Source organism: Falco punctatus (assembly GCF_963210335.1).
Source record: "Falco punctatus genome assembly, chromosome: 6".
In the NCBI taxonomy this organism is placed as follows: domain Eukaryota; kingdom Metazoa; phylum Chordata; class Aves; order Falconiformes; family Falconidae; genus Falco; species Falco punctatus.
The window spans coordinates 36564891-36591866 of record NC_137585.1 but is presented as its reverse complement, the minus strand read 5'-3'; the positions used below and the strand labels follow the sequence as shown (position 1 = coordinate 36591866).

Below are 26976 nucleotides of genomic sequence, written 5' to 3'. Positions count from 1 at the left end.
CACCACCAGCTTCACTCAGCAACACCTCCTGTGAATGCAGGGCAAGGTGGCAACAACCCACTCACCCCCAGCTGAAAATAAAACCAGTGACCATAAGTTTCCCCGGGAGGGGGCCAGAGGTGATGGCCAAAGCCTCAAGAGACCACTCCTGCCCTCATCACCCCATTTTCTGTTCTCTTCAGCCTTGTGCCCCACACATAACACCCCATGTATTGCAGGCCACCCCACGCATAACACCCCCGTGTACTGCCACCCCTGCCCCTGCCCGGGGAGCACCGCGGTGCGGCCAAGGAGCGAGGTGCGGGCGCGACAGTGATGCTCCCCATCCCTCGGCCACTTGCTCTCGGTTTCATGCCCACCGAGCTCGCCCTCCGCTGCCTCGTTTTAAAAATTAAATCCCGGGGCTGGCACCCACACGGGTGGAGCGGCAGCCTCCCGCTCACCGCCGACCCCGCGCACTAGGCCGCCGATCCCCGGCCTCGCCTAGCGGCCGCCGCGAACATAAACGCCACCTCGGCCGGCCAGGACGCAGAGGGGCCGGCGGCGCCTCCCGCACCCCCCGAGGCGCAGCCGGGCGCCAGCAACCCGGCATCCCCGCCACCCCAGCCCTGCTGGGGGGGTCTCTCGCGGTAGGATTTATCCAGACTTCTCCGGGAAAAGGAAAACAAACCAAAACATACTCTTCCTCCTTCCCCACCCCCCATCCGCTGAAATAAAAATCACACATCTGCAAGAGTCTAGGAGGCAGCTTTAAGATTAAAAAAAAAAAAAAAGATAACCTCCCCTGCCACCCGGAAACTGTCTAAAGCATTAAAAATTTTGAAAAAAAAAAAATTTAAAAATCCCACAACCTTCTTATTAGATAAACTTTACAAGCCCCTACGGAAGATGCATCTGAAAAGCTATTTCACGAGAGCTTCTCTGCTGCTTCATGGGGTTTATACCAAACAAGAGGGGGAAACTGCAGCCTAAATAACAGACCTGAACACAGCTCTCAAACCTACAAACCACAACCTGGCACAAATGCAATTAATACTAAGTTTTCCATATAAACCCAGGGGCTTTTCCCGTAGCTATTCACTTTTAGACTACTACCACATTTTTTTCAGGGGGTGGGATTAGGATCTCTGACAATTATTTTTTTGCAAACCCCACATTTTCAGCGGAAGAAGGGGTTAGCTTCACAATCTCATCCATATTATTTTTCACCACTTTTTTTTTTTTACATTTGCAATTACACAACATTTCATCCATGCAGTTACTATCTGAAACCTTTACTTTCTAATGAGGCAACATACACATTTTCTTGTTTCTCGAGTCCACCCCTTTCTACACGCACAAACACACACACACACACACACACACACGAAATCGGTTTAAGACAAAAATAATCCCCCCAAAATAATAATAAAGGACTCACCTCTCCTCGGGTTTCCCCACACACTATGTATAAACTTTCCTTGATAAATAGTATTGTATTACTAGAGATATTATTAATGTATTATTACTAGAAGTAATAATAATAGTAAGTGCTATTTAATTATAGAAGGCAGCATTCTGCTTCTGGATCGGCTGCCCCTGCAGCTCCCTCCATGTGCCTCCTGATCTCTTTACTTTCATTTCCAGGTCTCGCTCGCTCGCTCTGAGCTGCACCAGCAAGAGAAAATGCCTCCCTGCATATCCTCTGGGCCCTAGAGGCTACCGCTTTCCATTACAAAAATTCACAAATCTTTCCCTTGTGGTTGGTTTTGAGATTCTTTAAGGTGAATTACGCTTAAAAAAAAATAAATTAATGAAAGTGCTTAAGCAATTGAGACTCCATTCTTATTTTAATGCAAGATTTTTCTTCTTCCTGGTTGCCTTTGCTGATACATAAAATATACCCCAAAAGAAAGCAAAGCTGCCTCTGCAGAGTGGATACATGCATGCGAAGCGCAGCAATGAACTGAACTACAAGACCCCCCCTCCCCATGGGATTATCACATACGTGAAGCAGTGACCCTTTTGCCCACCCGCATACATTTGCTGGAAGGGGGCCAGAGCCATTGCTTATGGCACAGCAATTATCTATTTCAGCCAGACCTTACCTAGTCCACTGCGCACTGCTGAGGGGGTTCCCTGTAAATAAGATCTTCTGAAAACATAAATCTTTGGGTGGAAAGAAATATGCAGTGTGTGTACATATAACGTTATTATTATATTATATACTATTATATATCTATTATGTTATATACTATTATACTATGATATATGTATGCACATGCATATATATTTTCATATTTATGTACACACATATGAGTTTAGGCACTTTCTTGGAACTAGATTTTTGGCTTGTTTCCGTCCCAAATCCCTCAATATTTCTAGAAAGTGAACTGAATCTCCAGAGCAGCCCATACCAGCAGAGCCCCAGGAACACAGTTGCGGATGGTCAGCTGAGGCCCCCCAGCACGTTATTCTATCATGGGAAACGGTTGTGAGGACAGAGATATACAGATCACCACAGACAGGGGGTTCGTCCACCCCTGCCGAGCTGCACGACCATTAACTTCAAATAATCCTCTGAAATGAGGTTTATGCTCAGCTCCCAGCCTGGCCTTCCTGGTAGGATAGGTTTTTTCTCCCTAAAGGATTCTGTCTGCCATCAGACCATCATTTCCAGACTGACGCTGGGTTAAATTATCACCTCTTTTCCAGTGTAATCGGTGATATGTTTATTCCTCAGTGTCTCGCTCCTCTATTTACAGTGACCCAAAATAGTGTCCCTTTCTGCTTTGCAGCTAAGCAACTCCGACAAGATTCAGAGGCAGGTAGAAGGGATCATCTGAAGTGTACTGAAGTTGTTTAATATTTAAAACATGTTGATCAGAAAAGGAAAAACTCTATTATATTGAGTAGGATTGGCTTCTGGCAGCTCTGTCAACACAATAAACTGATAATTTATGAAATATAGGCTGTGAATTGTAAAATGTACCATATGACACTGGAGAACACTGTCTTACGCTCTTCACAATATTTAAGCACAAGGAACTTTTTTTTAGATATTATGATCCAAAGATTGCTGTTATTAATGGCTAAGACAATGTTTATTTTTATTATCTCTTCAGCAGATTGGTTCTCTCTTATTTTAAGGCAATGACACTGTGACAATGAGTAGAGTGTAACCAAGATGGGCCTCTGCTGTAGAAGCTGTTGGCCAAAATGTACATTAAATGACAGTCTCTGTTGAGGGGTGGTGGCTTTGGGCAGAAGACAGGTGGAACAGGCCTGCATGGGAAAAGTAAACATGAGGAGACCAGACATGCCAGGGCACACTGGGAGGGCAGTCTCACAGAGCCACTAAGCATCAAATGAGGCCCAGGATGCCTCCAACCCTGAAGCACCTCTGAAAGGCAAGACATCACAGCTGGGTGAGAAGGCAGCAGCCTAGGAGGAGCTGAGGAGAAAGAGGAACAAAACCAGAATCTACACACAATCAAGAGTTATACTGGAATGAGCACTATTTTTTAATTCAAGAACATTCATTTTCAAGACTACATTTCCCAATCAGATGTCACATTATACTTCCCTCCCACCCAATTTTCTTTGCTAAGACTGAGAGGTGTCCTGCAAGGTCATGATCCAGCATGTACCACTCCTCATGAAATAACATCTTTCCTTAGCAGTTAACACAAAGATTTTTCACAATTTGTAAGCATGGTTGTCAAGGTTTCATGTGCAGGCAGTCAGCAGAGACAAACCGCTGCCAATCCCTGCTATGAACTAGTTACAGTGTTGTAAAAATTACTTTGATTTGCAAAGCTATTCTAGGGAGAATGAATCTATGGACCTACTCTGCAAGGGCACAGTACACCCTAATTCCAATATAGCTGCATCCATAGTTAACTTTATTCTCACTCTTCTGGCCCAGGTAATTAGCCAATATTTGGGAGAAAAACAGAGAAGGGAATCAGAGGTATTTAATATGATCCTGTTTATTGCTAAAGATCATGAGGAATAATGAGTGCCAAGTACCTTGCTTATGTTTTTCAAGTTCAAGCTCCTTCTCAAGATCACACTAATTTATCTCCCTCACCTGCTCTACATTTTCTGACAACTTTATGCTTCTCACATACAACCGTAATCTAGTTGGTGCCTCAGCTTCATAATATTCTTTTAGTTGCAAGAGAAACTCCTCTTATTATTTATGGGTTAAATTTTGTTCAGTTTTCCCATCTGGCTGCTGTACCAGTTTATGGCTTTTATTCTTTCAGCTGTCATGCTCCATAAAGAAACTTAATTGCTTTTTGTATTCCCCCAGAACAAAGAAGGTCTACCATGCCCTTCAACCTCAACATAGTCTCCCAGGTCACCCAGCATTGCCAATTAGTGACAGTCTTCCTGGGTCCATATAAGCATTTGGAATCGTTTCTCAAAACCACGGTTTGGAGAACTATGAGAGAATGAAAAATGCCTTTACAATATTTCGGGACCAAATAGAATAAATCCAGCCTATTACCCACCTCAGTACTGATCTCACCAGGTATCTGCAGCTGCCACTGGAAATGGTAGCTGTAGGTTTGCACTCTGAGAGGAGAGATTGGGTTAAGAGGACCTGCGCAAACACTGCTGTAACAAGCAGGTGTATGCACAGCTCACCTTGTCCCATCAGATGTACTTTTATTTCTATACTCCAGAAGAAAATGTCACACACAATGTATGCACGAAGCTGTCAAGCGAACTGATGCCTTTTGCGTCCTTGAGTAGGGATGACTGCGCACTCCTGGATGAACCGCTTTCCTTAGCAGAAAGGTTTGTCTATTACATACAAGTACGAAGATGAGATCTGCAGGGCCATTATCTAAACAAGGCTTCACAGAAGGCGGCACTCATGTCTCATCTGTGGGTATCCGGGCAGCCTGCAGAGCAATTCAGAGCTCCTCCGGCGACATCTTCCTTGAGCGCCTGTTGTGACAGGGGCTGGGGTGCACACCACAGACCCACTCGGCCCTCTGAGACCAATGGCACAGCTGCCGCACCTCGGAGCCCGCGCCCTGGAGAGGCAGGTGCAGGGGTGGCCGTGGGCAGGGACACGGGTCGGCATCACACGGCCTCACCCGCACCACCAGACGCGGGTGGCGGAGGACCCCGTGCAGGCCGCGGCCCAGGCCCGGGGATGCCACCTCACGGACGCACTCGGCGCCAGGCATGCCGGGTACTCCCCGCCAGGACTGCACGTCCCGCCGTGCCCCGCGGGTGGCGGCGCCGCGCGGGCCCCGTAGCCCCGCCCACGCACGGCGAGGCCGGCCGGCTGCGGCACGACGGCATCCGGCGTGGGGCGGGGCGGGGGCACCCCCGTAACGTCACGCGGCGCATCCAATCGCGAAGGGGGAAGCAAAACTGCCGGCTTTCAAATCCTCCGCCTCCCCCCCCTCCCACTTCTCACCCATCGTCCCCGGCGGTGGCGGCGGCGGCGTGAGGGCTGTGGTGGGCGCCACTCGATCGCCTCACCCGGCAGCCAGCGGCGGGCGCGGAGGTGAGGTGAGGTGAGGGGCGGGGCGGGGAGGTGGCAGCCGCCGTTGGTGGCCGGGGGCGGGGGGTGCGCGTGAGGTGAGGCGATCCAGCGGACTAACACACCCACGCCCCCCCCCCCTCCTGCCGCCGCCCCGGCTCCTCGCGCCGGGGGGGCGGGGAGGGAACCCCTCGCGGCCCTCCCACGCGCAGGCGGGAGTACCCCCGCGCGGGTGCAGGTCGCGCGTGCCCGGCCGCGGGAGCCCCCTCCGCGTCGCCGCTCTCCCCGCGCGCCGGGCGCCACGCGGCACGGCGGGGGCTGCCCGCGCCTGGGGCGGGAGCGGGGCGGCGGGGGCCGGGGGGGGGGGGGCGCGGGGGCCGCCGCGGGGAGCAGGTGGCGGCGCGGCCGGCGCTCGGCGGCTTCCTCGGGGGACAGCGGCGGCTCCGCGGGCGGCGCGGCGCGCTGCGGGGCTGGCCGCGGGGTAACCTTGGGCTGTCACCCGGCGCTGCCGGGGCCGGGCCCTCCGCTGCCGGGAGGGCAGGGCAGGCCTCTCCTCAGGGCAGCGCGGCAGGTAGCCGCTGCGGGGGCTAATTAAAACGTTCGGCTGAACCAGCTTTTTTTTGACCGTCAGGAAGCCTGCATCTTCGTACTGTCCATAAGTAAGGAGGAAACCGCTCTTCAGGCGTTTCCAGATCTTGGTTTTATTTCCCAAACGTACCCACTCTTCAATTTAATTTTTTTTAAAGCTTTCCCTGGGGAAGAACTCGAAGTGAAGAGACGTCTGGTAGGTTGATAACTGGGTGTGGTCAGCTCCGGTTTGTGGTGATGAAGTCCTGGTGTTGAAATTAGGAAGAGCCTGTGTGTAAGGTAGAGACAGTAAAAGGGGATTTAAGGGAAAGAGATGCAAAGGGAGTGCATACGCCTCTAAAGTATGGAAGAGCACCATAGTAAAATAGAACTAACTTTTTAAACAGTAGAGCGATAAGGTGTTTAAAAGCAAAACTAATAATTGAACTAGGTGAACAGATGCTTGGTAGGAGTGGAGTAAGTTATGCAGGTGTCTTTCTACTGGCAGCATCTATGTTAGAGGAGAGTCATCTGAGACAAGTGATGTTGATCAGCTTTGGTGACTTTTTGGGTTTTTTCCCTGTGTCCAAAAGTAACACTAAAGTTAATGAAAACTGAAGAGATTATGTGCTCTGGGAAAGCTGAAGGCTTCACAGCTAGGTATCAGGAGGAAAGTATGTACATCCAACTTGCATTTACGGGGCATTTTAAAACCAGTGCTGTTAAGCACAGAGTTGCAAGTGTATGGAGCCACTTCTAAGTCAGAAAAGAATGGAAGGGAATCGGTTTGCTCTTGTAGGAATGAACCTTTATCCCTTCTGACACCTGAATTCTGTTTTATAAGTATGTTGCTTCTAAACGCTAGTTGTATGTAGTCTTTTACGCCAGCAGGGGTTAAGAAACATGCTCCATTTATCCTGCTGAATGAATGGAGGCCAGTTACTTCATGCAGTGATTGATGTTCATTAAATAATGGTATGCAGATGCTACTAGACATGGCTAGCTTCAAACTTGTGCCTCAAGGCAAAATGTTTGCTAATCAATCATCAGTGTAAGATCATCCCGTTTAATGAGTGTGATGAATCTGTGTGGGACATCGGGAAGGAAAGAGAACCCACAAACCTGATGATGTTTTCAGCAACTCAGTGTTTCTAGAACTGTGCTGACAAGGGCACTGCTGGGGATATCACTGAAATGGAAAAACAGCTGCTTTCATTCTAGCTTGCTTTGGATAACAGGGGAAATGTGCAGTGTGTATAATTAAGGGATGGGGTTTGGGGACAGAAATGTTATGTTTGAGTTGTAAAATTGTTGTGCAAAGAGTAATGTCTTAAAGTGGCCTTAATCCATAGTTTTAGGTACTGGTTATTTATGGAGTGTAACAACTCCATCAAAACCCAAGTTCTGTCAGTTTTGGAAGAATCAACACCACATGACTGGCTGGCTTTGGAATGTTAATCTAGCCTAGCTGTCATAAGTGAGCTATGGGGAAAACACTAATGACACTGAAAACTCAATTAGATATCTTGGGAACAAAACCCACAGTGTTCAAATAAATATAATTATTCATACAGATTATGTATTGTAGTTTGCTTTTCTTATGTTAATGATTTCTTTTAATTGGCAGCTCTTAGCACTTGGAAAAGCAGGAAAATGGCATCAGAAGACATCACTAAGCTTGCAGAGTCACTTGCCAAAACCCAAGTGGGTGGCGGACAGTTGAGCTTCAAAGGCCAGAGCCTTAAACTCAATACAGCTGAAGATGGTAAGAGAAAATACCCTTGTGTTTGGGAAGTGTCTCCCTGAAATTCTGAAGTCTTGTAGTAAACCTGATGCTAATTCTGCATGGACAAGTTGTCGTAATACTAGCTGCGATGCAAGGGTGGTTTGGCTACAGCCGCTTCTGATAGCGGTGTTGACTTCCCTTCTTGTGCCCTGCTTTGATGTGGTGGTATTACAGTTGGCAGTATTGGGGTTTTGCTCCCTGATGTGTAGTTCTTGTTTTCTTGGTGAGAACACAAAGTCTTTTAACAGTCACTGTGCATTAGAAGTCGGCGCTTCTTTTAAAAACAGTAAGCAATTGGATAACAGCTCCTCAAACAAGTAGATGCTTCGAAGACCTGCACAGAGTAACAGGCTGATATGTTAGTCTGCTGCAGTAGTCCAGTTTCTTTCCAAATTATGACCAATTTGTTAGACTTTTTTTCTGGAATATCTCTTGCTGGTATGTGTTTCACAGTTAAGACAGCCTTGCAGTGGCTGCTAGTATAGTAAATATCTGGAGAATGTGTTTATAGTCTTAGATCAACATTTCTGCCACACCAAGAAACAGCATGCTCTTCAAAGAGGTTATTTGCGATAGTGCGTACCTCTTTCATTGATTCCAAAGGTGGTGCTTTTTTATATGCTGTTTTAGTAGTGCAAAGCCACTGAACTGTGGGGAAAGTCTTTGGAGCTTGGGAATAACACGTGCCCATTGATACAAGAGTCTGCAGCCTGCTCCTGTGTATTGCATGGGATTACTGTAGAGTTAAATTGTTCCACCCTGACATGTTTGCTAAATAGGCATCTACTTCTGTCAGCCAGTGAGAACTTCTTCCTGTTGATGTGGCATCAATTCTCATCAACTTTAAGCTTAGTCCTTGCATCTTTGTAGACACATGCACTCTAGCTCCTAAACCGTGTGCTGAATGGCAGAGGAATCTTACTTAGGAAGTAAGGAAACTTACTCTTGCAAATAGGAGGATGGCTATCAACAGTACCAGAAACAAATTATGAAAAGGCAGGGTGGGGAATGGAGAACACTCTCTAATGATCTGACACTTCAGCTCTGCTGCTCCTGTTGCTGTTCCAGGATTCTTTCAGACAATGATCATCTGGTTTTGCTAAGGGTAGGCTTGAGCAAGTATTGCTGCATCAGTGTTACTGTGGTACCTGAGGTGATAGTTAAAAGGCCACTAGACTATATGCTTTTTGCAGCTGAAGAAGTGATCAAGCAAATTGAGGAATTTGATGGCCTGGAAGCATTGCGTCTGGAAGGCAACACAGTGGGTGTGGAGGCAGCAAAGGTCATTGCCAAAGCTTTGGAGAAGAAATCGGAGCTCAAGGTGAGATCCTTGAGTGGGAAATGGTAAAGGGGAAGAAGTAATGTAGAAATACTGAAGGCCTATCTATGCTCTTCCTGCAGTAGCCTGCCTTGAGTTAGCCTCAAAGCTTGCTTGGTGGTTCTTCCAGTAGGAAGAAGAATCATAGGAAAACATGGCAGAACTTGGGGACTTTGGGATAATGGGAACACTTTCTGCATTCGTAACTCTTCCCATTAAAAAGGCTTCTAGTCTTAAAGCTGGGAAGCTGTGCAAAGGGCCTCTCTGCAGAGGCAGCATCTGTAAACAAACTGTGGCAACAAAACATAAATTCTAATGGAAAGCTGGATGAGATCTTCCTTCTGGAGAAGGGCTGAATAGGGAAGAAATAATGTAGAAAATGCATCAGGAGGCTTTTCTAAGCTATGTTTCCCTACTATTGGTCTAGCCTAATGCTAGGAGGATGCTGTGCTGCTAGAGGCACTGTCCATTGCAGGAGAAGAGTATGAAATAATGATTCATGTTAGTCACCCGAAGGTGGCTTTTCCAGCCAGTTCTGATTGTTGAACTCCATACCTTAGTAAAATCTGCATTCCTAATGTATCCTTCAGTTTCCTGCTGATTTTTCCTGTGGCGATTTTCTCAGCAGAAAATAATTCCAGCTTGAGTACAAGCAAGCAGTCTTGCATAGTGTTATTTACAATGTGCATTTCAGTGGATTTATGTCCTTGCAAGTGAAGTAATTGTAATGTTAGTTCTCATAGCTCTTTAGTACAATCAAATGACAAACCCAAGGGAAGGCAGACAGTATTAAGCTGTCCCCAGTAATATAATGCAGCTTGTATGTGTAAACTTCTGTACAACTGTGTTGTCCTAAATATTTTAATGGTTTCTATCTGTATGTTTTTTATTTTAGAGGTGTCATTGGAGTGACATGTTCACAGGGAGACTAAGGTCTGAGATACCTCCTGCTTTGGTAAGTGAAAACTAGATCTGAGACTTCTGACTAATATAACTTCTTTTCTCACCTTCTCATGCTTTTTGTGGGAGTATGATGGTTTTTTTAGCACAGAGCTGATCTTTCTCTATGCTCTTAATGCTAAATGTCTCAGGTGAGTGATTCTTTTCTGCTCCATTTGTATGAGATGGAGAAGAGTTGATAAAAGGCCAAATGCAAGTCCAAACTATTGAAGAAGCCTGTCACTGGATAGAATGGTAACTAAGCTTTCTAAATAAAAGGACATGGCCATCTCTTCCAAGCATATTACAGAGCTCCCTGCCTACTTGAGTCCAGTGAAGCAAGAGCATAAACTCAATAGAATGAAAATTATTTTTAGCAGGGTAAAGGGGGAAACTCATTTTGAAAATCGTGTATTTGACCTAAAGGGCTGGGATAACTTCTTGGTAATTGCCTATTGGCTATCTTTAGCTTAATTTACAGCTAAAGCTGGAGAAGTTGTGCGAAGTTTTGTTTCCCAATGCAGCTTTGCCAAATGTCTTCAAAGTGGAAATTTTTTGCAGCGTCACTGTCATACCTAGCTGCTGCAGTGTTACTGTCACTAAAAGTCAATCCACTCCCTCCTTCCCACCCACTGCCATCTGTTACCTTGCAGATCTCTTTGGGGGATGCACTCATCACTGCTGGAGCCCAGCTGGTGGAGCTGGACCTGAGTGACAATGCCTTTGGGCCAGATGGTGTGCGTGGCTTTGAGGCACTGCTGAAGAGCCCTGTGTGCTACACCCTACAGGAACTCAAGCTCAATAACTGTGGCATGGGCATTGGTGGTGGCAAGGTAAGGGCTGTCTCCTTTTTAGGAATGAGGTCAGAGCCAGGACTTGGCTTCAGACTACCCTATGCAGAATCACAGAATGGTTGATGTTGGAAGGGATCTTTGGTGATTGTCTAGTTCAACTACCCTGCTCAAGGCAACTAGATAAGGTTGCTCAGGGCTGTGTCTAGTCAGGTTTTGGATATCTCAGAGAATGGAGACTTCACAGGCTCTCGGGGTAGTCTAATCCCAGTGTTTAACAACCCTCATGGTAAAAAAAAATTTTTGTGTTCAAATGGAATTTTCTTCACACTGGTTTGTGTGTCACCACCTTCTTCATCCTGTTACTCTGGCTTTTCTTACATATGAATAAGATCTCCCCCAGAACCTTATCTTCTCCAGCCTTAATAATCCCAGCTTTCAGCACTTACCCAGTGTGTAAAAATTCTCCAATTCCTTAATCATCCTTGGAACCCTTTAGATTCACCTTTGTATGTCTATGTAGAAGCCTGGAAGTGGACGCAAGTACTTGAGTGCATTTCACAGGGCTGAGTGTAGGAAAAGGATCACTTCCCTTGACCAGCTGCAAGCGATCTAGGTTATTCCTCCCCACTTGAAGGAGTTTGCATTTCCCTTCAGCTTAATGAGACTGTTCATCCTTTTCTCCAGTCTTGAGATCCTTTCCATCTACATGTTTTCATGGGTAAATTTCTGAAGTATGAAAAGCTTATCTGTTTTTCCAGCATAGGAAAACGGGTTCTATCTTTAAAAGTTAGATTCCATGTCAAGGGAGCTAGTAGCCTTGCATTTGAGAGAACAGTATTACCGAGCCTGCCGCTAAAGAGATGCCTGTTGGATGAGGCAGAAAACTGGGACTGTCATCACTAAGGCCCTACATGTTTGCCTGTTTAAGAATCAGATGTTCTTAATGGAGTCAGTGTGTCCTAGTGTTGCAAAATTATCACTTGCCTAAGACCATAGTGTGCAAGTATTGTAGTCAGTGATAGTGTATATCCCACTGTAGAAGTGGGTATGTTTCAACTGTCACTGAAGTATTTCTTGAGTTGGATATACAAAATACACTTGGATTCCTTCAGAATGAGTTGCTGAGGCAGTATAAACTGCTTGTTTTATCTTTAGATATTGGCAGCTGCTCTGAAAGAGTGTCATAGGAAATCAAGTGCCCAGGGCAAGCCTCTTGCTTTGAAAGTATTTGTAGCTGGCAGAAATCGTCTGGAGAATGATGGTGCTACTGCGCTGGCTGAAGCCTTTGGGGTAAGTACCAAACCAGAGCTTCTTCACAGCAAACTGGAGCAAGGTATGTTAAGTACCAATGTTAAAGGTAATGCACACAGAGCTTGCCTCAGCTTGGAGGCAGTGGCTGGTTCTTGGTTGACTAAAGTCTTGATGTTTGCTGAAACTGGAATCTTCAAGTGCAATTAGAATTGATGAGTGAATGTTTCTGTGACCTAGGCTTCCAAACACATAACTAGTGGCTGTGTAAAGTAGTGGCTTGAGGGAGAAATAGGCATCTCCTGAGTAACTTAATAGTCATCCTATTCCTCCTCCTCCCGCTGCTAATTTATTTGGCACTGGGTTGGGTGTACCAGCTGACCTCTTGACTGCTTTGCGTAGTTATTCAATCATCTGGCAAAAATGTAGGGGTTTTGCTAGGATCATCATGTAAGGGCTTTAAATGCTATGTAGCCTTCTCTAGCTGTCACTGACCAAATAGCACTTTTGTTGGAAGAAGAGCATTCGTTGTGGTTGGTGCCACCTAATTCCCTTTTCTTTCCCCATTGCAGCTAAAAGTGACTTCTGAATTATAATGCATATTGTTAGGTATATTAACAATGATATTACAGATTATAGGCGTTTTTTTTGTAGAGCTGCTGGATGTGATTTTGACCAGTTGGTGATCGTGGCAAAAATAAGACTTCTTAAATACTTAAGGTGCATAACAAAGTGGCTCATGAGAAATTCAGACTGAGTGGCACTACTAAAATGGCATTCATTACTGTGTTTTGTGACACGCTGTTTAGTCCATGAACAGTGTTTATACTAATCTTCTTACTGGTTTGCTTCTGCAGTCAGGGCAAAATCTAGAACTTAATTAGAAAAAATGCCATATCCATTGATGTTGCTTGGTCTATTTCAGTGTTGTTGAGCCCCAGGTGAAGAGCTCTTTTTTTTAAGGCATCTAGAGCAAGCATGCTGGGAGGGTGCTACATGTGACTTAGGGGTTTGTGTTGATCTGATTGCCATGAGCCTGCAATTTTGATTGATTTGTGACATAATTGCTGGTAAATAATTCTGTGTAGAAGAACTAATGGAGTCTTGAGTTCAAGGGAAAATAAAGCAAATACTAGAGTGGAGCACTATACCATGTTGAAGTATGTCTCCTAAGAGCTTTTTTCATGTGCATCCTTTCCCAGATCATTGGGACCTTAGAAGAGGTCCATATGCCACAGAATGGAATTAACCATCCTGGCATCACGGCACTGGCCCAGGCCTTTGCTATCAACCCACTGCTTAAGGTTATAAACTTGAATGACAACACCTTCACAGAGAAAGGAGCTATGGCCATGGCAGAGGTGAGTTGTTCTAAGCTGTTGCTTTGGGTTTGTCATCTGCCTCCCAGTCTTCTCAAATATAGCTGGCATTAGCGCCTCTGGGTTGGTGGAGCCACATGCCATGTTGCAGTGGAAAAGCTGGCCTTCCAGGAGTAATAGGACATTCATTTACTTGCATGTCTGTATTTTGAAATGTGTTGTCTTGCAGACTCTGAAGGCACTTCGTCAGATTGAAGTGATCAATTTTGGAGACTGCCTGGTGCGTTCAAAGGGCGCTGTTGCTATTGCTGATGCTATTAAAGAAGGGCTTCATAAATTAAAGGTATTGTTGTCTTGCTGTTCAGCTTTGAATCTGTTTTGAAAATGCATAGTTTCCCATTTCATGTTTTTCTGTCCATTCTCCTACTACTTCTGATTATTTTAAAGTGGGATTCACTTTGGTGCAGGCTCAGTATTCACAACCCGAAAGCAGTACACTGTATTGTAGGTCAGTGGCATTGCCATGTACGCTTAAGGCTGTTCTACATGGAAGTGTACCAGTGGTCTGTTTAGACTCAGCTTGATGTTTTTTTGAAGTTGTTGGTTCAATTCAGCAAGTGCTAATCAAGAAATCTGACAATGGAAGTATCTGCTTTTAGAACTTCTTAGAGGGTCATGAGTGGGAACAGAGACTTTCCTCTTAAATAGCTTGTAATCTCTAGCATTTCTGAGTTCATGTTTTTTCTTAGGACACGTATCAAAGGTCCAAATACTTTTAGGGTTTTGGCAATACCATAGCCTCCCACATAAGTATTTGCACAGGACTTCAGTTTGACAATGGTCTAGACAGGCCTAATTCCAGCCAGTAATATAAGTAAGCTAGGATCTCTAGAAATGCCTGCCATGGATCACAACTGCACTGGGACATATGCTGAACACATAATTCCTAATCTCGCAAGTTTACAGTCAAAGACAAAAATTCAGCTTGCTAATACTTATTTATGTATATGAACCTGGTACTTTAGGGTGTGAGATCCCTTGCTCAGGCTTCTGCTGATTCTACTGGAGCTTATCTGAATCTCCCAGGAAAACTTAAGTAAGGATTCTAATGGGGGTATTGAGATGAACAGCCAGAAGTTAAATCCTTTTTTCTAGAGCAGAAGTGGCTAAGGGAAGGTGGCATGAAGCAATCATAGCTGATTCATCCTGTTCAAGGACTGCTTCCCTTTTGCTGTTAATATTAAATCTCTTATCAGGAAAGGACTGAGCGCAGTGTGGAATGGTGGGGGATGATGTCTGGCTGTTCAGTAACTTTACTCTTACTAGTTTGTCCACACTGTTTCTCTGCTGGCTGTGTTTATCAGAAGTAGTATCACTTGTAGTTTGTTTTCTGAAGGCCTTAACTTCCAACTGAAGTGTTCAAAAGCAAGTATACAGTCCATTTAGGATAGTAACTACCTTTCTTCAATAAGACTTACTGGTGTGAATTCTGGAATGCTCTTGAATAAGTGAAGGTCTCCAGTCAAATGATTACTAAGGACTGAAATGTCTGCTACCCTCTAGGGCAGCAGTCAGAATGGTGTGGTCTCTGTAGCTATTTTAGTAAAATGGCTACCTTCAGTAGGGCTGCTCTTAATAACACTGTTTCAACATGTCTGTGTTAAGTATATGAAGTAGGAGTAGGTGTCGGGTATTATTTCCAATTAAAAATACTACTTTTGGTAGGAGCGTCTTCAAATGAGTCTTCCCTGAACACTTGTGAGCACATTAAGCATATCGGGATGGTAGATGTTAATAGGAATTGTGCAAAAAAATGTTCTGTTTCTTAGGAACTAAATTTGTCCTTCTGTGAGATCAAACGAGATGCTGCTCTGACTGTTGCTGAAGTTATTGAAGATAAGGCAGAGTTGGAGAAATTGGATCTCAATGGTATGTAAATTTGTTAGATCAAAGTATGTCTAGTCTGATCCCAACAAGAAACCACTAGGAAGAATGTTGACAGTATCATATATTCTAGTCTTGCAATTGTCAGCATTTAAAAAAAAAAGTACTCTGAGCTGAACTTGGATGACCTTGGGACAGGAAGCAGTTAGATCCTGGAAGTTTTCTTAAGCCATGAACTCAGTTAATTGTTAAAGTTAAGCAGTTTCAGTATGTCTTAAGGTGCAAAGATTAGCCTAATACCTGTAGCTGTTTTCAGTAAAACTTTACTGGAAAATTAGGGGGTTTGCTTGTTTTCAGCTATTGTGCAATGCTGCTGAAATTTATTTAACAACTGTTTGATTCTGATAACTGAAGACTGAAGTCTGCATTGCTGCCTCTAAGGTGTTATGTAGAAATGACTGACAACTTTTCAATTTCAGAAATAAGAGAGAAACAAGAATGTACGTAAGTTCATGAGGCTTTTGCTGTATATCTATTAAGTCTGCTTCCTTTCTTCTGTCAATCCAGGTAACTGTTTGGGAGAAGAGGGATGTGAGCAACTCCAGGAGATCCTTGAAGGCTTCAATATGGCAGCCGTGCTGGGATCTCTGAGGTAAGCAGCATACCAGAGTTTAAATTGGGAATTTTCTGACAATTCTCATCAATGTTTTCATTCACCTACATCTTAAAACAAGAACTGTGACACTCAGAACACTGGTGTGAGTGTGCAGTGTGGAGCACAGTTGAAGGGTTCCATAAGCAGGATAAGCCTTGTGTCTTCTTTTCATTGATGGAGTTAGTGTTAGTTATCTATTGCATTCCTTGCTCTTTGCTTGCCATTGTCAGCTGGGTGGCTGAAGCCTGTGTTATAGATGGAGATTAACTTCTTGCAGTAATACTTGAGGGGAGATTGCTTTTTTGTTCTTGAAAAAAGTTTCAAATTCAATTGTACAGGAATTACAAGTGTGTAATTAACGTAATGTTTTAATCAATCCTTAGTGATGATGAAGGGGAAGAGGAGGAGGAGGATGAAGAGGAGGAGGATGAAGAGGAAGAGGAGGAGGAGGAACAGGAACAGCTAAAGGAGATAGGACAGGGAGAACAGGAGTCACTGACTCCTAAGAAGATAATTGATTCACAGGTAAGCTTCCTCAGCTGAAAAAGAGTAAAAGAAATGAGATCTGAAGTGAGTCTGAACTTGGAGTGCTGGCAGGCATTCACATTCCCTGTGGGCTGGCACTGTAGAAACAGTCAGGGAGATAACACAGGAAGAAAACAGATGACTTGCACACTTCAATAAAACATATTTATGTGCACACATACATGGAGGGAAAGGCTTTGTAGCAGTTGTAACAAACGTGTAGAAAAGTGGTGGAAGCATTGTAAGTGCAATGCCGTGCAGTTGTGCTAGTATGTTCTGACTGTGCCAACTCTGGGCTCATTCCAGCCTCAAATAGTTTTCAAACAGAACAAATCCTGACCTGATGTACCTGTCCTATGTACCCTTGCTGCTGAACCAGTTTACTTTCAAGACCAAACTTGAAAAGGTTTCTGCCTGTTTTAGGATTCAACTCCAGTGCCATCTCCTCCTGTGGACATTGCCACATTCCTTGCTTTCCCATCACCAGAGAAGCTGCTGCGACTAGGACCAAAGTGTTCCGTAATGATTGCTCAGCAGGTAGGTGAGCTTCTGTGCTTGATTGTCTTTCAGAATCATTTAATCCCCAGAGGTGATAACTTTCTCTCTTGAGACTTAGATTTGTATCATCTCCCCAGTGATCCTGAGGAACCTTATGTAAGCAGATGATGCAATTCATCCTTGTACTGGCACCAGAGCTTCTGCATAGAGTAACTTTATTTCAGTATTGCTTACAACTTGTGATATGGCCAAGGAAAAATTTATGTCATTCATCTGAAGGATGTAATTCTTGTCACAGCCCTAGCAGAGACCCATCTTCTGTAGCTGGTGAGCAGTGAACTGAACGGTCCCTGGTTTTTTTCTTCTTTCAGACAGATACAGCTGATGTAGAAAAGGTAGTTTCAACTCTCCTAAGGATATCATCAGTCTTCAAAGATGAAGCCCCAGTGAAAACAGCAGTGCATGAAACAACAGGTGACTGGGCCTTTCTTCACTTAGTGGTGTGACTTGCTTCAGTGTCGAGGACACCACTGCAGTGCAAAGGAAGGCCCCTGGACCAATGGGCCAGGCCATTGGACTGTTTTGTTCCCAGCAGTTTGCCTCCCCCCAGAAAATGAAGTACCAAGCTGTGCCATGCTGTTCTGTGGAGTGACAGTAGAGATTCATTCTGAACTCGGCATATCTCGTGCTTCCGAAGCTTGATGCTGAGTGTTTGTTGTAGTTGCTGTCTTTAGTGGATCTATGCTGCCCTTACTGCATCTCCTTGGTGCTAGGCTGTCAACAGCCAGTAGTTCTGTGTTCCAAAGTCAGTTACTTTTTCAAGGCTATTTATTGAAAAAGTGTTTTCCAGGAAGTAGTCTCTCCAGTGTAGTATTAAAAGAGTGTAAAGAGAGACCTCTTAGTTAATGTCTCTTACCAGTCTGAAACATCTTTAATTTCTTTAGGAAGCAGAGATTTGCAACATGGGGCATGGCACAGAAAATGTACAGGCAAGGGACTGTTCCTCTCTGTGTATTGTGGAGCAGTGATTCAATTAGGTCTGATTATTGTGTGGACTAATAGTATCCCTTCATGTTCTCACTTGGAAACAGGAATTTCTCAATGATCCTAGGCATCTGACCACTGACTTCCAACTTTTTCAGTCTCTCAGCGGTACAGTTCTCCCATACATGAGCTACCTAATAATATTGTCCAAAAGAATTGGATCAATTATTTTTAAGACCACTTAGTGATTTACTGCAAACAAACATGCATTTCCCTAGCTCAGAATTTATTAGTTTGGAATACATAGATGTGGTGAAACTGTTAGCTGTTATCTGTAAATCAGTAATGTAATGGATCTGTACAGTTGGTTACAGGTCCAGTTAGCCAAAAATAGTCAGTTGGCATCTCTTTGAGCTAGTACTGGCCTTGGCTCATGCCCATTATGAGTTGTCTCCAGTGAAAAATGGGCACAGGATATTCCTGTTGTCCAAAGTGTGCTTGTGTATGAATGTAGTATGAATGTGTAAAGAAAAATCTGTTCTTTACTACTCCTGCGGGAAAGGTAGAACCTGGCAATTACTTTCCAGAAAAGTAAATGTCAGCTGACAGTGAGATCCTGGTTAATGTCTGACACTGTTCTACAGCTGCTCTAGTGGGTTCTGCCCATTCTAAGAAACCAGAATGGTCAGAGGTCAGAACAGGTGCCTTGCCTACTTTACAGACATGAGAAGCTAAAGCACTCGTTTGCCTATAGCTTGCAGTATTGCAGAACATTGGTCTTGAGGGAGCCCAGAAAACAGCTGAACAAGCTCTTAAGGTGTCCTTATTCTCTGAGGTTTCAAATGGAAGGTGAATTGCTGGCCTTGAAAATGTTATGGCCCTAACTCTTGTTTTACTTCATCTGATTATATTAATATGTATAAGCATGTATGCACATAGCATGCATGTTCAAATGCATTGAGTAGAGCATTGTGCTGCATAGGACTGAGCTCAAATAGGATCTGAAGCTTGGCAGTGTGGGAATTTGGGGCTGTTTTGTTGGGTTTTTGTTTCTGGTTTTCCCTTGATTAGGCCTTGTACTTAAGGACTGGGTTTCACCTGTCTCAGTGTTTTAGAGATTATACCTAGTCCCTGTAGTGACAACTGGAATCTTAACAGATACCACCTTCCAAAACTCCTTTTACGGTTGATATTCATTGAGGTCCTGTATTGTCAGTCTTGATCTTAGTCTGTAACAGCATCCCTTTTTGTATTGTTTAATATGATGCATTGTTATTTCTTTTAGATGCCTTGATGAGAAAAGCCTTCACTTCTGCCACATTTAATTCAGATGCGTTCATCACAAGTCTCTTGATACACATGGGACTACTTAAGGTGGGGAAGCAGGAAAGAGTTAAGTTATAGTCTCTTTAGGCTGTTAAAGACCAGACTGACTGGGTTTTGGGTAATTATGTTGCCATGGAAGCAGCTGGGTGCCTGTGCATGCCTGATGCCCAGGGACAATGGAAGTCTGCAGGTCCAGCAGAAATTGGAAATTGCAAGGTTGCATTAGGATGAAGGAGGTGTCAGCTCTTTATACCTCTTCTGCTTAATATGTTCTGCTTTCTTGGTCATCCCCTAAAGGTAAGGAGGGTCAGGTAAGGAAATAGTGCTGCTACTGGACTGTGGTGTCTAAAAAAAGCCATGTCCAGGAGTCTAATCTACAATATTGTTAATGTGGTCCTTTAGGGCATCTTACATGATGGCTCAAAAATATATATCAAACTACTTATGCTAGATCGGTAGCATTCAACTTCATGCTTTGGAGTATCTTTGCCAGATGCTAGTGTTAAATATGTAGTTACAGGGAATAAACTTCCAAGAAAAGATGGAGGGTCAGTAGGAAACTTGTGTGTTGCATTAGAGTACCTGTAGCTTTACTTTCGGTGAAGTGACTGGGGAGAAGCTTAAGTGCCTTTGCCTACTTGTGCTACAACAGTTAATGCCTCTCACTGCCTCAAGACCTAGAAGATGAGAATGGAAGCTTGGACCAAGACAATTCTAGACCACAGAACAGCCATAACCTGTTATAGCAGCCTGCTCTTTATTAGGTTTATGGATTTCCTTCTGATAATATCCAGCTTGGTGTACAGACAATGTTGACATGCTTGGCTACATCTTAATTTCCTAAAAATCACTTGTCCAATGAACACAGAGAAAGGTGGTTGGACCAGTGCTGAGCTTCCCACTGCTCAGAACCCGAGATGGCTGTTTGTTTTGCAGAATACTTGTTTTGGGGACTACTACCTACCTCTTTACCAGTACAGAAAACAGCAAATATGCATGGGGCACAAAGCACAGACTTGTGCTTGGGGAGAGTTCTTTCAGGCCAGGAGGTGGCATTGATAGTAAAGCTCTTGAGGATCAGCCAGCTGATTGTCATCTGTGGTATAAGGGACTGTGGATGAATTAGGCATGTGTGGAGAAGGAGCAGCTTCCACTCTGTTCCACACAGCTGGAAGCACATGAGCAACAGATTCTTAGCACAATGAACTGCAAGAACATATGCCTAGGAACACAGGTTTAGAGCCTGTCTATAGAATTAAGAGCTTTAGTTGAAATGGCAGTGGAGAAATAAATGACAAATTATTTAAGAGTTGGGACATGTAAGTTAGCATCATGTTAGGAACAAGAATAACTTAAGCCTCATGTAATAAGCAGGGAGGTGATTATTAGCTTTGTCTTTCATGTAACTGTGAGACCAGTTCTAGGAATACTGCATCAAGCTCTGGATGAGGCCTGCCAAAAAACTGGAGATGGTATAATAATGAGCTACAGAATAATACAAGAAAAATAAAGCAACTGAATTCTTTTTGAAGTCTGAAATTCCTTGGGAGATGACTCTTGACATGGGGCATCTGAGATTTGGCTGTTTCACTTACAAGTTTATTGCTTTCCTTTCCCCGTTACTACTGCTGTCAATTGATAAATACTAGAATGTTCTTGATGCTGTTTTATTTCAGTTGCTAGTGCGGGGGGGCTATGGAATTGGCTACATTCTGTCTTGAGGAACAGTTGTACTTAATCTAGTGACCAGCTTTCTGCTACAATGTGTGGGAGCACTTCATTCAACAGAATTCATTGCCTCTGAAATACAGTGGATTAGATAAAGTAGTGATTCTGATGTCTGACTTCAGATTCTTGTCCTTTTTCTCAGAGTGAAGAGAAGATCAAAGCTGTCCCAAGCCTCTATGGTATTCTTATGACCTTGAACCATATGGTCCAGCAGGATTATTTCCCTAAATCCCTGGCCCCAGTTCTCTCAGCTTTTGTCACAAAGTGAGTATTGTACTTGCCATGCAGTCTTCTCTGTGGGAGCTAGTGAAACTGTTTGAGGGTTAATAGCTACATGCAAGCTGTTCTGTTAAAGCCCACTAATTACCTGTTCTGAAATTAAGGATTAACAGTTTAATGGATCTCTACTTCTATCTTGCTTACTGCAGAATGCAAGGTTTAGAGTAAAAGAAAATAATAAATATCTTGATCCTAAAGAAGAAAGCCAGCATTGCAGCTGTCTGGCTCTGAAGCAGAGACTGCTAATGCCAGTCACAGAAGAGGTGCTCTGAGCTTAGGGAAACCTGCTGGGTTTCTAGCCACTGCTTGAGTGAACTCTGAGTGCGCTGGATCTAACTGTACCCTCTAAATTATCCTTCTGAGTATGAGGGTCAGCAGAGCTCTTCAGTTGTCATGCTCTGTAACACTGGAACACCAGCAGACCAAAATGCTGCAAAACACAAAGACTGAATTTGTTTCCAAATGAAACTTGCTACTGTAACAGCAACAAGGTTAGTGCTTTATTTTTTTTCTGAGAACTAAATTGAGAGCATAAGCATTGGAGAAGCTGCTTGTACTGCCTGCCTCTGTTACTTCTAGTATAGGTATAGAATTAACCCTTGCCACCACTAGCTTTAGTTTCTTTGATGTATTAAAGCATAGTGTAGTAAATGCAATAGCTGTAGAAGCCATATCTCTTCTAGATTAAATCAGTGTGAACTTCAGCATTGATGAGACTCAGGAAAAGCACACCAAATAGACCTTCCCTTAGGAGAGGAAGGATTAAATGCTACTCTGCAGTCAAGAGGAGAAACAGTCCAAAACAATCACCTCAGGCAAAACCAGCAGAGGTCTGAAATCCATTTGGAGCTTGGTGGCTGTATAGGGTGAGAGCAGCTTTTTAACAGGTTCCAGAATGAGGCTTAAGCCTTCCTGATTTTTGTGGTATGGGTAGTATGCAGATGCTTAAGATCTCTTGCTGCTGAAAGGTAGAGACATCAAATACTTGTGGTCAGTATGAGACACGGGTGATACGGATGCAGTCAGATACTGGTAGTCAGTCTTTTCTTGGTTCTCCTGGGGTTAGAAGCAGGCCAGTTTGGATAGGGGAAGAGGATTTTTCCAGGCATTGGTATGGCTGAAGCTGTCAAAGCTGGTGTGTAGCAGTGATATGTTTCCATCAACCAGCCATGCTAATGTCAGGTTTAGAAAATAAATCCACTAGCTTGTTTAGTACACATGTGTAAATGTTAACCCAGAGGCCCTTCTGGTAGAACAGTTTGACTGCTCTCCTGTCTTCGGCTTGGTCAGGCTAAGAATTAGGCACTTACAAGCCAATGACTATATGCTTTACCAACTGCACAAGTATACCTCCAACTCCATCATATGCTTAAGGAAGAAGTATCAGGACTTGCAGTGTGAAGTTGCCCAGACAGATGACTGCATTTCTGCCGTTTCCTTCGTTGCTGCCTGTACCTGTGATCTTGCTTGCAGGTTAAGTAGATATGTACAGCCTTAAATACCAGCCCTAGAATCAAGGTGAAGAAAATGATGGCTTGCTTCAAGCTGGGTCAGGCCTAACTAGTGCCTGATGATCTAAACAAGTACCACATAGTATCTGTCAGCCCCAGCCCTCCAAACAGAGGATTTAAATCACTTGGAGCTGGAAACACAGAAAAAGGGGACTTTGGTTCAGTGCGTTTGACCCTTCTAATTGCTTATGTCAGGTTCCAGTGCCTAGAGTAGCCTCATAACTCAACTTGACATGTCCTTTTAGACAAACTTGCTCACAAAAGATGCTTGTGTCCCTCTCTCTGTGTGTATGTAGGCCTCTCCCAGGCTCCAGGTCTGAAAAATACCAATAAATGTCTTTCATCTGTACATAATGCTGCATATGACCAGAGTAAAAATCTAATCTTAATTAATAAAAACTCCATTGAATCTATAGCCAGCATTTCACTACAGGAGCGGGAAATCTCTTTCTGAAAGTGTGAGATTGTTCAAAGGTTCTGAAAAATTGTGTGAGAGCCAAGAGCATCTCACAGTAGAAGGCAGAACTGTCTGCCTTTGGTATGTAAGGGTGCTAATGCCAAGCCTGTAGTGTCCCTGGTGCCGTGAAATTCTTGGAGCTGAAGCTTCCTCTGATTTGGAAACCCTTCTGCATGGTTTGATATCATGGGGAAACTCAAGTTCTGTGCACTGTAATGAAATCAACACTATGTACAAGCAATATACTTTTATAAATATATGTATGTATTAAAATGCTTTCCATAAGGGAGCAAGGAGAACAAGTATTAAATCCTTTACAGTTGCCTGGAGAGAAAATAACAGTTAAAGAACCACAAAGTCCAGTTAAAACAACTTCTCAATTAACCTGCACCCATTGTCTTTCCGTAGAATTCAGTCAGAATAAAATCATACCCTAACCTTAAATCAAACCTTTAACTGGTTAACTTAGTAATTTCAGAGCTCACTTGGGCTCTGTTTCTGAAACAAATCTACTTCTACTCTGCCAAACCCAGGAGTTCTTCGTTTGCAGCAAACTGGTGTGCAGTTTTTGTGATATTTTCTAGGTTTCTCCTTTAGGATTGCAGTTAGCCTGTTTGGGCCTCTAGAGCTGTAAAGTTCTTGTAGCTGTTTAGGTAGAGCTCTGCTGCCTTTTGTTGCAAGGGGCTGGCTTCTGGCATAGTCATTCTCCTTTCTCTTGTGACAATTGTGATGTTATTGGTAGCGTTCCACATGCAAAAATAAAATTGCGGGTAGACTGTAAGCAGCATCCATCTTAGTCTGGTGGTGTGGGTCCTTATTTTCTCTTTTTTTTTTTTTTTTTTTGGACACAAGAGGGTGCTGTGAATCCACACGTGCTTTTCCGTAGTTTTTTTAGGTGGAAACACTGGAAGTATGTGAAGGCCTGCCTGCTTGTGACTTGCTGGAGATGGTGGTGTTTGGTTTTTTTCCTTTATGTGTTGGGTTTTTTGGTGATTTTGTTTACTGTTCTTTACTGTTGGATTGGATGATATCACTGGCCTCTTTCAACAGTCTGTAGCACAGAGCAGCAGGTAGTTTTAACTCCACAGCAAGTAAAAGGAGGCTCTTCGTGTTAGAGGAGGCGTGGTGTTAGCAGTGGAGGCTGAGGGAGCATGGCTGTCATCAACATCATCATCCTCTCGACTTCCAAAAACGGGGAGCTGCCTAGGCAGAATCAGCCTGCTCACTGCAAACAGGGCTGGGACTTCCAAAGATGGGGACTGAAATATCTCACCCAGCCACTTTGAATAGAAACTGCAAGTTGTAATTGTCTGTCCAGTGTGGGGCATTGAATGGCTCTTGGGGGGGAATAAAAAGGGTTAACTCTTCTCCAGGATGTGTTTCTGTTAAACTGCAGCAGACAGGGAGCCCTATACCAAACAAGCTCTGCAGCTATTGCCCATGTACTATAAATCTAGAAACGAACTTCTTGCTTCTACCTGGATATTCCAGTCTTTATTTCGGCTTACACTTTCACAAATTGAGTGGACTTCACTGTTATTAATAATCAAGGTTATTTTTCTGTGCTGCGGTGGGAAAGAGGTAAAATTAATTATTTCTGTTCTCAGAACAGTGGAGAACACTGGATTAAAATTATTGGAGGAAGTTCCCTTATGGGTGGATACAGATGGTTAGTTGTGGTGATGCTTAGAGAACAGTTAGCCTATGGAAACAGAAATATGTGTTACTGGGAGGTGATGGAAATGTTAGGGAAACTTAGCTCTGTGTTAACTCTTCTGTGACTTTATTTCCTTCATCTAGTTTCAAGGAGCAGGTTATTCTGCATAAGGTAGGCCTTGCTATTGCAGTCTCTGGGCCAGGCCCTTTCAGATGGTGCTCTGCAGGTTCTGTGGGCTATACGTAAGACACCCAGAAAGATGGCCCAGCAGAGCCAGTCAGGTGTTTCTTGGCCATGGTGGGGAGGGCAGGAGGGTTATAGTGCCTCTTTTAAAGACTTAAAAAGCGCGGAGACCAAACTAATCATTGGGTCCTAGATGGCAGGTGACCTGGTGAGAAGGTTTGAGTATGAGCTGACTTGTGTTCTGTGTTTTGGTGGCCCTAAACTGTGGAGCTATACTAAAAATAATCCTTGCTGGAAGGGAGGAATGGGAATTTTCACCCCCCCCATCCACTTCATTCTACCCAAAATGAGACGGGGCTGCAGAGATCGAACGATCTACTGTTGACTTTTGTACCTATGGAAATAAATGCTCTGATTCTTGGTTGTTGTCTTTCTAACTCAGCAACAGGAGAGTTTTCCACAGCAAGCTCTAAATAGGAAGCAGAGATCAGTGCAGCAATGAGGGAATGGTTTGAAAACAGATAAACAAGGGGAAAAAATGCAGGCTTTTGGGCATAAGCCCAGTATGTTTGAGATATCCAACTCTGAATGAGCAAATAAAATACTATAATAAGAACTACTTTGTAGCATTTAAATATCTCTCTTGTCTTTTTCACAGACCAAACCGTGCTCTTGACTCCTGTTCATTTGCTCGCCACATGCTCTTACAAACTCTCCACCAGCTGTAAGAGACAAGAGATGTGCTGCTGTGCCCTTCCCTCCTCAGAGGACTTGTCAGCAGAGAACTCAGAACTGCGTGGTGGGAGATGATCCCAGAGCCCATACAGACATGCTGTCCTTCTTCCTTTTTTTTTTTTTTTCCCTCCCCTGCGTAGGAGGTCTGTCCTTCCTTCTGCTTCCATAAACTTGGACAAATCCTGTTGAATTTTTTTTTTTCTACTCCTCATGAAGTGACTCCCTGGTCTGCAGGGCAAGTGCTTATGCTAAAATAAGTCAGTGCTGCTCTGAGCTCTGTATGAATTGAAGATTTCTCCACTTCGATTGCATTGGCAAGGGTGTGCCAAGGCTAACATGGGGCCCAGAAGTGCTCTCATCGGGATCAACCCAGTTGTGTGTGTGTTTTGTTTGCTTGTTTTATTGGACTGACTCCTGCCTGATACCATTCAGCATCGTGCAAGAGGAAGGCTACGTTGCTGCTGCCCCTGCTTCTCTAGGCCGGGGGAGTGCTTGACCCCCTTCTGCTGCTGCCGGCTCAGAGGGGCAAGGTGTGCTCCCCTTTGTTTCTTCTTTCAAGTCCTTTTGTCAAAAGCAGTGTGTGGCTGATCTGTATTTTAATATACTACTTCCTTGCTGCTGTGGCTTGGAATATTTGTGTAGTGTGGCTGACCCTGGTGGCCATTGCTTAAGGGAGCAAGCATATTTTTCTTGTAAATTTTTTTGCCATTGCCTGTGTTATTCCCTCTTCCTTCCCTTCTCTTGTCCCTTTCCCTTCTCTTGTCCCTTTCCCTTCTCTTGTCCCTTTCCCTTCTCTTGTCCCTTTCCCTTCTCTTGTCCCTTTCCCTTCTCTTGTCCCTTTCCCTTCTCTTGTCCCTTTCCCTTCTCTTGTCCCTTTCCCTTCTCTTGTCCCTTTCCCTTCTCTTGTCCCTTTCCCTTCTCTTGTCCCTTTCCCTTCTCTTGTCCCTTTCCCTTCTCTTGTCCCTTTCCCTTCTCTTGTCCCTTTCCCTTCTCTTGTCCCTTTCCCTTCTCTTGTCCCTTTCCCTTCTCTTGTCCCTTTCCCTTCTCTTGTCCCTTTCCCTTCTCTTGTCCCTTTCCCTTCTCTTGTCCCTTTCC

General features: G+C 44.1%; 2 protein-coding genes across 14 annotated transcripts in view; one reads left to right on the top strand and one right to left on the bottom strand.

Annotated features, from left to right (window-relative positions):
- Positions 1-5276, bottom strand: part of ZC3H7B (zinc finger CCCH-type containing 7B) — a 52623-nt gene extending 47347 nt beyond the window's left edge. For 6 of the 12 annotated variants that reach the window (XM_080393026.1, XM_080393027.1, XM_080393032.1 and 3 more), the window contains exon 1: positions 4636-5276. In XM_080393026.1, the coding sequence (XP_080249152.1) occupies positions 4636-4645 (10 nt within the window). In that variant the 5' untranslated portion in view covers positions 4646-5276. The other 6 variants (XM_080393035.1, XM_080393029.1, XM_080393030.1 and 3 more) reach the window with 5 other exon arrangements.
- Positions 5277-5373: 97 nt separating this feature from the next.
- RANGAP1 (Ran GTPase activating protein 1) lies at positions 5374-26658 on the top strand. 2 transcript variants are annotated; one of them, XM_080393051.1, is made up of 17 exons: positions 5374-5512; positions 6235-6272; positions 7683-7820; positions 9035-9162; positions 10055-10114; positions 10752-10931; positions 12048-12182; positions 13343-13501; positions 13689-13802; positions 15289-15388; positions 15911-15995; positions 16382-16523; positions 16947-17060; positions 17393-17495; positions 19291-19379; positions 21202-21323; positions 25805-26658. In XM_080393051.1, the coding sequence occupies exons 3-17, from the start codon at positions 7709-7711 to the stop codon at positions 25872-25874; spliced, it is 1713 nt and encodes a 570-aa protein (XP_080249177.1). In that variant the 5' UTR covers positions 5374-5512; positions 6235-6272; positions 7683-7708; the 3' UTR covers positions 25875-26658. The 2 variants fall into 2 exon arrangements, with proteins under 2 accessions (XP_080249177.1, XP_080249178.1); XM_080393052.1 differs by lacking the exon at positions 6235-6272 and having other exon boundaries at positions 5378-5512.
- Positions 26659-26976: the final 318 nt, after the last annotated feature.